Source organism: Anabrus simplex, chromosome 1 (assembly GCF_040414725.1).
Source record: "Anabrus simplex isolate iqAnaSimp1 chromosome 1, ASM4041472v1, whole genome shotgun sequence".
NCBI classification, from domain to species: Eukaryota; Metazoa; Arthropoda; class Insecta; order Orthoptera; family Tettigoniidae; genus Anabrus; species Anabrus simplex.
The window spans coordinates 985,088,680-985,100,261 of NC_090265.1; the positions used below are offsets into that span (position 1 = coordinate 985,088,680).

An 11,582-nucleotide genomic window follows, 5' to 3' on the forward strand; every position below is an offset into this window, starting at 1 on the left:
TAGCCTGCTCAAATGGTGGACGTGAATGTGTTAAAATGGAATAAGACATTACCTTAAAATCCTACATTTCATGAAATTAAAAGCTTTAAAAATGCATTAAGAATGTATAGAGACAGACTAAAACAGAAATAATAGAATAAAAAAGTGGTTAACAATAAAAGTATTGAGAAGTTCCTAACTCTCCGACTATCTTTTGAAACATACAAATCTGAATTTAAATTGAAAATTATGAAAATATCTGCTTTTAAAATGGAAAATATGAAAATTATTATTCATTAAATAAAATACACAATCGTCGGACCTTGTACTCACACTTACTTCTTACCTGCTTACTTACACATACGTTATTTGAAGGGTGCCAACTAAAACTCAGTGAAGCAATAATAGAATGAGACTCTTGACTATCTCTAGGGTGAGGGGTAATAAGCTTATTTGTGACAACATACCATATAAGTTCTGCGAAAAGGAGATTGGCGTTCGGTTTCCCAATTAAATTTGAGGTTAAGAAATTTTACTGTATAAATGAAACGAAAGATTAATTTGATAGAACAAAATATATTCTTGAAATTGTATATAAAAAGTAGTAAGTCTTGTTGCGATAAAACAGATGAGAATATGAAATTATGACATTGCAACTGAAAGAAACTAGGCATGAATTTGAATTCTTCTTGACAGGGCATTTAACAATTTTATACGAAATATATCCCTCACTGGTTCACTTAATTGTACCTTCAACACTTTGAGTGTAATTACGACATATTCCTTAGATCTGGTGTTTACTGTAGATGTGTCAAGCCTAATTTGGTGATGTATCCATGTGACTGCTTCTTCTGCATCCTGATGACTACTTGGTAAGTCTATCCTTCTTTGACTTCGTGGTAAGCCTTCCCATCCGTCTCTTCAACTACGAGACCGACCAACTGTAGCCTCACTCTCTCAATGACCAAAGACTAATGGCTCACTGAGTCTTCTCCATCTCGTTCACACTCGTTGACTGACCGACTTAGGCCTCTGCTTCCAATTGAATAATGACTGGCGCTACAATATGCAGCCACCTTATATAGACGTTAGGTTGACGCAGCTACGTAACCTCCAGAAGTAACTATTATCTACTCCCACCTCGCGAAAGATATTACATACAATGGTGAAATAGCCTGGGGCTCCCTAGGAAAATCCAAGACCATGAGCACATCGCTAAATGCTCACGATGACGTAGTGATGACTCTGCATTACCTCCAGCAGTATTGCACAATGCAGCAATGTCATATCCAACATCTGATATCTAGCCATTCTTACTGTACATGTCTTGAGTGTTATTCTACACACACACATATATGCATACAGTTAAATAAAATAATAATAATACAAACATAATAATAATAATAATAATAATAATAATAATAATAATATTAATAATAATAATAACAACAAAAATACAGATATCATCTTGTAACGGGATTTGAACCGTTACAGTATAAATTAAAAAATTGAAAAAATAACTTTTAAACACGATAAAACAGGGTAGTAAAGCAGTTTAATTTCCCTTAAAACATTAGCCCTGATAAAACGGATGACGAGATCTGCTGACTGCTCGTCATCTTGCAGAATGAGGCAGATGGTACTCGGAAATTTTAGATTATGGTGAAGGTCGGACAGGTCTGCACACTCCATAAGGACGTGTATTATGGTCAGATGACCACCGCAAGTACACGGGGGGGGGGCCTTCTCCCTTCAGTAAGTAGGAGTGCATTGCTACACCATGGGCAATCCAAAGACAACATAATACCACTGCTTCTCCTCAAGAAACCCGAAGGGAAGTCTTCCATACCTTCATAGTTTCTTTAACCATTCTCAACTTACTTGAAAGAGGAGTGGCCTGGCACTCCATCTGCCAATGGGACATCACGAAATGTCTCAGCTGATAACAAATATCACTGGCTGGAACCTTGTGAAGCAAAGGGGAAATGTGACCACTTCCTTGGCAGCCGTATCAGCTAATTCATTTCCCGCTACACCCCTGTAGCTAGGGAGCCACAAAAACGTGATTTTGGTGCTAGCACTCCCAAGACCCGACCAGCAGGCCCTGAATACTCTGTACCAGCGTAGAGTTATCCAGGAATTAGGTTAAGGCAGATGTTGGAAAAAAACAGAATGGAAGGAGAAGGGTAAGGAGAAGGTGGTAACTTTCCATGTTGGTACCAACAATGCACGGCAAGCAGGAATAGATACTTACACAGTCTGGGATGTATGGAACTTGGTTATGGTAGCACAAAAAAAGTTTAAGAAAGCAGAGATTGTTATCAGCATTGTACTGTGTAGGAGGAATACTCACTGGAGGGTGATTGGAGATTTAAATAAGAATATGGAATAGGTATGTGGGAAATTGGAAGTAAGATTTGTAGATCCTAATGAAAATAATTTAATAGATATATAAGCAGCATGCTTTTAAAGTAAGTACCTTTTTTAAATATGGCCACTGTAGCACTTCGGTTGTCGTTCAGAGCATGCACGCTCAGTACATACATACGTAGGCTAACCGCAAACACCATTACGGAAGCATTCGCCCACACATTTGTTCTGTGCGTATTGAAAATGCCTCTGACAATTAACGGCCTTGCCGAGTGTGAAGTTAGCGCCATGATTAGTTTTCTAAATGCAAAAGCTATTGAAATTCATTTTCAGATTAGTGAAGTGTATAGTGGTGATGATGACTGTTGTTGTTTAAAGGAGTCTAACAGCTAAGTAATCAGCCCCCAATAGAAATGAATAGAGAACACACTATGAGTGAAGGAATGGTAAGAAAATGGATTAGAGCATTTAAAGAAGACCATACTAATGTCCACGATGAGAAGTCTGAAATGTCTAGGAGTGTTCTTTATGAAATTGTGTCAGGATGCTTAGATTATTGGAAATTGTGCTCACACTGAGTACCGAGGACGCTGACAGAAGTGCACAAAACCAAGTGCAGAGGCAGTGCTTTGATTTTCCTTGAATGGTACAGTAATGAAGGTGATGCATTCTTAAGCCAAATTGTCACCGGCAACAAAACATAGGTGGCTTATGTTATGCTGTAATCACTTAACATCAGCCATGAAAGTGAAGTACAAGCAAACAATTTCAGTTCACAAACTAATGTGCACTGTTTTGGGATAGGCAGAGTGTGTTACTTGTGGATTTTTTGCACGAGTGTGACAATAAATGCCAAGACTTATGGGGAGACCAAAATAAACGGTGTGGCATGCTCATAAGGGGGATTATTTTCTTCAGGACAATGCGCGACCTCACACGGCCAATTGCACCCGAGGCCCCTTCATTTGGCTGGGAACAATTTGTTCATCCTCTGTACAGTCCTGACATAGTGACTACCCCTTGTTCCTTCATATGAAAAAGCATTTAGGAGGTCAGCGCAACAACGATGACATAAAAACGACCATGCTGCAATGGCTGGTACAGCCGCTAGATTTCTATGAGGAGGAACTTCATAAGCTGGTTTCACAATGTGACAAGTACCTTTAATTTGCTTGGAACTTATATGGGAAGTAGTTTAAGGTACAAGCTTACATGTAAAAAAAAAAAAAAAAAAAAGAAAATTGTTTAAAAAATTTGTATTACTTTTTCTTTTTATATCAAAATGTTATTTACTTAAAAAATATGCCTCAAATTTACAAGATATTGTAATAAGAATTGAATCATGGCTGAGAAGGGATACGGAAATTCACTCACAAAAATGGAGTGTTTATTGTACCGACAGGTTAGTAACAACAAGAGGAGTATTCATACTGATCAGTGCAACTGAACTCAACTTTACATGAAAATCAGTTTGCATACAGACTTGGCAAATCCACTGAGACACCACTGGTTTGCAAACTAGGGGAAAGCCTAGAATACAAAGAAATTGCTCTGGCAACATTTCTAGACATAGAAGGGGCCTTCAGTAATACAACCTACAACTCAATGATTAAAGCTGTTGAAGAGAATAGTGAGAGCAAGACTGTCGTAAAATGGATTAGATCCACGTTAGATGGAAGAAAAATAAAGGCAACTCTGTTTGAAGAGATGCTAACAGTTAGAGCCAGTCGAGGCTGTGCAAAGGGAGGAGTTCTTTCTCCTCTTCTGTGGAATCTTGTAATGAACAAAATCATAGCCATGCTCAACAAACAGGCATTTTACACACAAGGATACGCAGATTATCTAGTTATTGTGGCAAGAGGTAAGATGATGAGTGTCAACCAGGATCTCATGCAAAGATCATTTAACCCCTTCAGTGGCGGGTTCTGGCTGACCTGTGCCAGAAAAGTTAGGTTTTTTCGGAGTAAATTATTTATTTTTACAAAACAAGAAATGAGTAACAATTACTAAGGGAAAACATTCATATATTATTCAAGGTTAATAAACACTTTCTTTACACTCTATTTACACTTTTTTTTTTACAGTAGGTCTGTGATATGGTTTCATAAAATATTGCTGTTTTGAGAATACTGTCCTGTGAGCGGTACATTTTTATTTCAGGCTTTTGTATTATTCCCATCAACAACACTAACGCAATAAACTGTCAAATTTCATAAGAGTTTGTTTTTTTCCAAAACTGTGCCTTTACATGCAGAGATTTATTTACAATTTTTTCAATGCAATTTTAGCATATGATTTTTTTTCGGTCGCTGTCAAATTTACTTAACTGTTAGAAACAGTTCAAAACAGTCAATCGCACTCACCTCTGGTAATAATCCAACCCTCACACCAGGATTTGCCATAAATGGAATTATATTAGGTTGCACACTATCCCCAGACTTACATTTTTTCCACGCGAATGTATATTGAACATCTCCTACCATCACCTTAGTTTCTCATGTATTATCTTCTTCACTTTCACTAGAAATACTAAGAAGGTCATCATCTGAATAATCAATAGAATCACTATCACTACAATCAGAAATACTAATGTCACTTAGAGACTCATACTTGATGTAGTTCCTTATTTTACCTTCAAACAAACAGCTCTTCCGTTCCACGCTCGCCATTTCTGTTTACTTCGTCAACTGGCCAGAGATTGTGTATATAAAGTAGAGAAGATAAGGCATATTTTAGGCCAGAGATTTCTTGAAAACAGCTGGAAACCCTCCCGCCATCTGTTGAGAATGCTGGAAAACATTTTCCAAAGAGATTACAGTACCCGAGAAATTATTGGGTGATCGTGAAATGAACACTGCAGCTAAACGAGAATTTCTCGGGCGGTGGCGTTATGGACAAGCGTGCACCAACCGAGAATTTTTCGGGCGTGCCACTGAAGAGAACAGCTGACTGGACACTGCCATCTTAAAAAGCACCTACACAGAATTGGAGTAATAAGAGACAATTTATGTAGGAAAGGCAACGATGCGGAAGAATCAGCTGAACACATACTCTTCAAATGTGAAATTGAATTAGAATCTCAACACTGGACTTACCTAGTAAAGAGAGAGGAAACATCCAAGAAGATCCAATAAGGAGGACCTGCAACTTTTTGAAGGGAGCAGGTATAACTAGGTGGGGATGAAGGAAAACACATGGTAGTAAAAGATCTTGGACGTTAATGCTAAAAGGAAAGAGAATCCATGAATAAAAGAAGATGAAGATTCATACTGATAAAAAAGAATTTGTAAGCTACCACACACACAAAAAAAAAGAGAGAAACATGAAATTGTAGGTGTAAGCCTTATCTCTAAAGATAATAGGCAACTTGATATTTTTGGGATGTACACACCTAATAAGGTGGCAGTGACGCGAAATTATTTGATACAATAATCAGCTATGTGGGGAACAACACAGAAAGGAATGTTAGTGTAGCGGGTGAACTCAATTTATCAAACGTTAACTGGAAAGGGAATGCAAACGACAGAAAGCAAGATCAACAAAGGGTGAACAAGTTAATACGGGAAGGACAGCTGAATCAGAAAGTGATGGAACCAACTGGAGGGCAAAATATTCTAGACATACTCCTGATAAAACCAGATGAGCTATATAAAAAAAACTGAAGTGATACGTAGAACATGTGATTGTTTTTGTTGTAGTTAAAAATAAATGTGATAGGAACGTTGCAAAAGAAGGACAATTAGGCAATACCAAATGGTTGACAAGAGAGGCTTGGGGAAATTTTTAAAAAGCAAAGGAAAATGAATACAATTGTAAAGAGCCTATGGGATGGGTTTAAAGCAATTGCTGAGTAGTGTGAACACAGGTACAGTAAATTACCGATTATCTGCATGCAGATTAGCCGGTTTGCGGGTTATCCGTGCACCCCCGAGGTTTACTGTATTATTATTTTTAATTTATTTCATTCATTTCTGTCACGGCATTTTGAATATGTGTGAAATGCACGCTTGAAATTTGAGTGCGCTCTCAAATTCAAGCAAAAGCTAGGTAAATAACAGATAGGAAATCTGCCACCTCGACGACAGCCCTAAATGCAGATCATTGACTGACTGAAGATTGATTGCAAGTCTGCTGGCAACATCCTTTGTCGAGAACTAAATACTAAACTATGTCACTACAGAATAGCAGTTCTGGGTTGGTGTTCTATGAAAGCAGTCATGGCTACGGAGCGAAAGAAAGTGCATTTAGCTTTAAAACTTATGTTGGACAGGGAAATTTTAATTACAGTGATGTTGAACTTCAGAACATTTGTACTTGTATATGAAAGAACTTAAAGCTCAAAAGCAAAAGAACATTCCTGATTTTTTTTTCCCTACGACAAAAAACTGACATTTTGTATACTTCTTGTACCTCTGCTCTTGTATTTAAATATATATCTCCTTTGTTTATGTTGCTGTTTATGTAAATATGCATTATATGGGATCGTACAGTTTTTATTGTGTATTTTAGTGTCCTTTGTAAATATGTATATATCAATACTGATTTCAATAATGTTAAAGCCTTGAACGGTGAATCCTGTTCAATCTAAAGAAAAACCATTAGCTCACTGAGAACCAAATATGAAATATTACAAAGTGGCCACTTTGGAAATAGAGTAACTGAACTTGTAGAAAGCATGGCACTCGATGTTGAAAATAAAACTGGAAAACAATTTGAAATCTTGCTGTCACATGACTTTAAACTGGATTCTATAATTATTTAGTTCTTTTCCGGGTTGAATCGTGTTCCGTACAGAAAAAAACACAGAACTAAATAATTCTACACACCGAGGAAGCTTCACTTCATGGATTCTATAATGTTGAAAGAAACTGATAACAAGTAATCTGGTGTCCTCATCCCAAGGTGGTGCAACTGTTTCCAGGCACACCCCAAATGGAGGTGAACTGCATGTACCATTTTAAACACATACCAGCCCTCCTGTTATTCTTAAATTTCTGGCAGTACCAGGAATTGAACCCGGGCCTCTGAGGACAGCGGCTAATAGTGCTAGCCGTTACGCTACAGAGGTGGGCGAAAGAAACTGATATTATAATAGTAATTAATGCTTTACGTAATTTGTTTGAGCCTTCAAGGTTACCGTTATTATGTCAAGGTCCGCCTTGTCTATATCCTTCAAAATCTAGTATATACTAAACCATCAAATATATGAATATATATATATATATATATATATATATATTGTACGCGCACTTTTTAGGGATAGATTTTGTACTGGGCTGAGGAGTAAGGGAGCACTGCCAGTTCCAGTAATACTGTCAAATGAATGGAAATGAAATCTGAATTGAATCGATAATATGATCGACATGAATTTTCTAATCCTTTATTATCTTACACCAACAACTGTATCACACTCACAATATATAAAATTATATAACATTTTTCAATGCGAAACTTGTTCCTAGCATGAATTCTATAGTTTGGCTTTGCTGTGTAAACAACAACAGTACGAGTACGTAAAGTGTATGCCAGATGTTGCACAGCGATCATAAGCGATTCTTAGTTTGTGTTTCAAAGGTTGCCAATACGAATCTCGAAGATAACCGAGGTTAACCGATTCAGCACTAGGGTGTCCATCTATCACTAAAAAGTGTGCGTACAATACAGGCCTATATGTAGGCTACATGTATCGAGATTTAAACTTCTTTCCTTCACCTTACAGATTAAAATCACATGCATTTAAAAGATCTTATTTAAAACTATTTTATGTCCTAACAAAATACATTCATGTTATGTCCAAAATCTTGTAAAAAGTTTGTATGTGTACTAAAATTGAGCTGGTTGCCAATTATCTAATGTTATTGTGTTGTGGCATCATTACGACCTTCATAGTCCCACCATCCTTCACGGGTCTCAAGTTGTTATACTTAATCAAGTTAAAACAGCATGGGTCTACTTACGGCAAAACAATATCTTGAATCATCTAACATAAATGATTATGTTCTTTTTTGGAGATCAAGCCCGCTAGGTTAAATTGGACTTTCTTTGTCTATAAGAAAAAGAAAGAAAGAAAACATAATGATTCTAAGGCAACGTGATGAAATAAGAAGCCAACGCTGAAATTAAAAGCGACTTACTTTGGATGCAAAGGTCTTACAGGTGTATTGGCACTATATGCTCAATCGGCAGACTGTCTAGCTAGCGATGAAACATCTGAAGGGGTGGAGTGGGAGGAGTCTGCACCACAGGAGGGGAGTTGACCTTTTACTGCCCACCTGAGCTTTTCTTCACTGTCCCCCTCTTGTTGCCTTTCCCTTTTCTTTCTCCTTCTAGAATACTGGATTGCTAATTTAAATAAATGATTGTCCTCTGCCATGTGTTCGTTTAGACTATTTTCCTTGTCAAGTTTCTGTAACATAAATTTCTAATTTTCTCGGAATATTCATTTCTTTGCCTTTATTTAAAGGATGTAGCAGAACCATATCACGTTCGATATTCATGAACTGGTGATTGTTATCATGTATGTGTTCATACATGGTGGAGTATCTAGCATTTTCTTGCATTGACATGCTGTTTGTATCATACTGCGACACTTCTACCTGACTGTCCCACATACTTTTCTTCGCACTCTTTGCACGTCAACCTGTACACCTGAACCTATTCAGGGTATGGTATGTTGCAGTGCAATTACAGAACCACTTTTCCTAACTCAATGAAGCAAACAGCACTGATCAGCAGAGAAGGGGCTGGTGAGGTAGCTGGCAAGGGACCAGACGATAGCAGACAACAGTGAGCTGAGCAAGACAATAGAATTGCTAAGGCCCATACCTCAGCACAAATACAACTTGAGGCTTGTGCAGAAAATATTGCCATAAGTTGGATTCCTGGAAGCAAAGCCTGGATGGAGGAATGAGGACAGTGTGCAATGGTAACTAGGTGGCGCTTCCGCAAGGGGGCCGGCATTGGTAATCATTAGTAAAGATTGAAAAGGAACGTTTTACAATATCTGGAGTACCAGAGAGGAGAGATCCTTCCTCTACGCTTGCTATAATCCCACCATCCCGCCCCAAAAAATATTCTTTCTTATATAGGAAAATTGAAAGCAAGACAGCTTGAAAGAAGTAATTGCCACCATTATCTTTACTCCCATTGGCTAGCTCCAATCAGCTGTGAAGAAGTCTATGTAACTTTTTTCCCGCTAGAGGTCGCATGAGCGCCATACCAACCCATGCAAAATAAAAACACTCGCTCGTCAAGAAAAAAAATGTAATTTAGTAGCTGTAACCTGTCTTTGTAAATCCAGGCCGAGCTCTGTCATGAGAACAGTAGCCCCCTTTGGGGGCCACACTCCCTTCGAGAGGCTCTTAACTATCACCGCGGTGCATACTGCCAGCACGGCAAGAAAAAAGTTAATTTAGTGGTTGTAACCTATCGTCACATTTTCTCAACAGTTGGTGACAGCATCACCCGCCACCAAGCCTCCGTGTGTACAGCGGGGGGAGTGTAAGGCACGCCATGCCCGGCTCGCTTGTGGAAGTTTTACCATAATACTAATATTGCATACCTCCACAAGAACACATAGACATAATAGTTAATTTAGAAGTGGTACCAAAAATGTTCCAAATCCAAGGCTTAATCTACATTAAGCTAATGGTTGCAGCTAGATCAAGTATATTTTCTGCTACTTGACGTCAGTATCAATGATATATGCTTGTTTAAGTGGTCATGAGATATAGGTTACTCCACTGAAAATAGCACTAAATCAATCAACGAGATTGTCATCATGGATCAAAACGTGTCTCATCAAAAGCAAGTTCAATCTAAGAAATTGCAAAATACAACTCTAGGTTTACGTTTCAAGGTAATTCATGAAGCCATTTAATTCAAAATGCTATACTTCCACCAGTTCAAATAAATGACACTTAGAAAAGATAGGAAAAGTCACACAACAAATTTCTGCAGTCATTATGAAGTGGTTATTATGGGTTTCACGACAAAAATTTATTAAAATAAGAGATAACATAAGATCTGTGGGTACAGAAGATTATGAACAGCTATGTTGCAGATACCATGCCCTTTAGTGCAAGAAAATGACGTTTATCATCTTTAACAGAACTCAGCACAGAAAAAAAAAAAATGTTCATTTTGCAAACTTCCCTCCGCTCTTAATTTAATAGGATGTCAATGGGGTATAATTAGCATTTACTACTTTATATCGATGGTCAATAGCTGCAATAGAGATTATTAATATTCCTCAACTTACAACAGGCAGATGTTCAGTAGGCTGCTTGTACAGCTTTTCAGCTAAAGTCTCATCAAAACTGGCCAGGTCTTCTATATTGACTTCCAACCAGTATTGACCCAAATTGTACTGCCGTTTGAGAGCATCTCTGAAATAATCGCAAGAAAAACAGGATACAATTTTGCAGGATTTCGAATATGTAAGAAAAATTGCTTGAGTGTTGAAAATAAACCAACTTACCGATACTTGTAGTTAAAATTTCCTTCGTGGAACTGGCGGATGAAATCTCTAAATTTTTTCTTAACACCTTGTAAACTAATTTGACCGTCAGCTACTGAACCTTCGCTACCGAAATTATCAGAGAAAAATACTCCAGGATCATCAAAACCTTCCATTATTACCTAGCTGTTCTAAATTATAACACCTTCCACTAAATCAGCAACAAGCGGTGAACAACGTAATATTGGCGGGAAATCGTAGAGACGAAAACACTAAACAATATATCGAAAAAGACCACCGAGATTGACCAAGAACCAACGAGCTAGAAAGAGGATCGTTGCCAAGAACAAAATACGCGACACTGAGCGAGATATCGAGGTAAGGCTATTGGAGCTCTCTCTAGCGAGTAGATCTGAAAACTACTGATTCTGTCATAAGAGAACGAGTATATTTGTGTGAAGTTTTTGGTGTTATTTATGCGTTTTCAGTGAGTTGACATAATTAAATAGTAGCGTGTGTCATTCCTTGATATCTCCTCTCAACATGAGGGGAAAGGTATGTGCTGTGTTTGGCGGCAGTAACTATGAAGTAGACAAGAATGCGCGGTCATTCTTCAGGTTCCCTCGTGACAAGAAAATGTAAGTAATATTGTGTTTGCATATATATTCTTTCAGTGACAGAAATCTTTATAGCACGTCATAATCTTCTGACATGCTCGACCCGTATTTTAACAGGCTTAAAATGTATTACGCATATTTTACTGTATAGTGCAGCA

General features: G+C 37.7%; 1 protein-coding gene across 1 annotated transcript in view; it reads right to left on the reverse strand.

The window, feature by feature from the left end:
• Mcm5 (Minichromosome maintenance 5) overlaps positions 1 to 11,132 on the reverse strand; it is a 216,612-nt gene extending 205,480 nt beyond the window's left edge. The window contains exons 1-2 of the mRNA XM_067136830.2: positions 10,829 to 11,132; positions 10,610 to 10,736 (exon numbers count right to left, since the gene is read on the reverse strand). Coding sequence (XP_066992931.2) covers positions 10,610 to 10,736; positions 10,829 to 10,983 — 282 coding nt within the window. The 5' untranslated portion in view covers positions 10,984 to 11,132. The remainder of the gene's footprint in view (positions 1 to 10,609; positions 10,737 to 10,828) is intronic.
• Between the last annotated feature and the right edge of the window lie 450 nt (positions 11,133 to 11,582).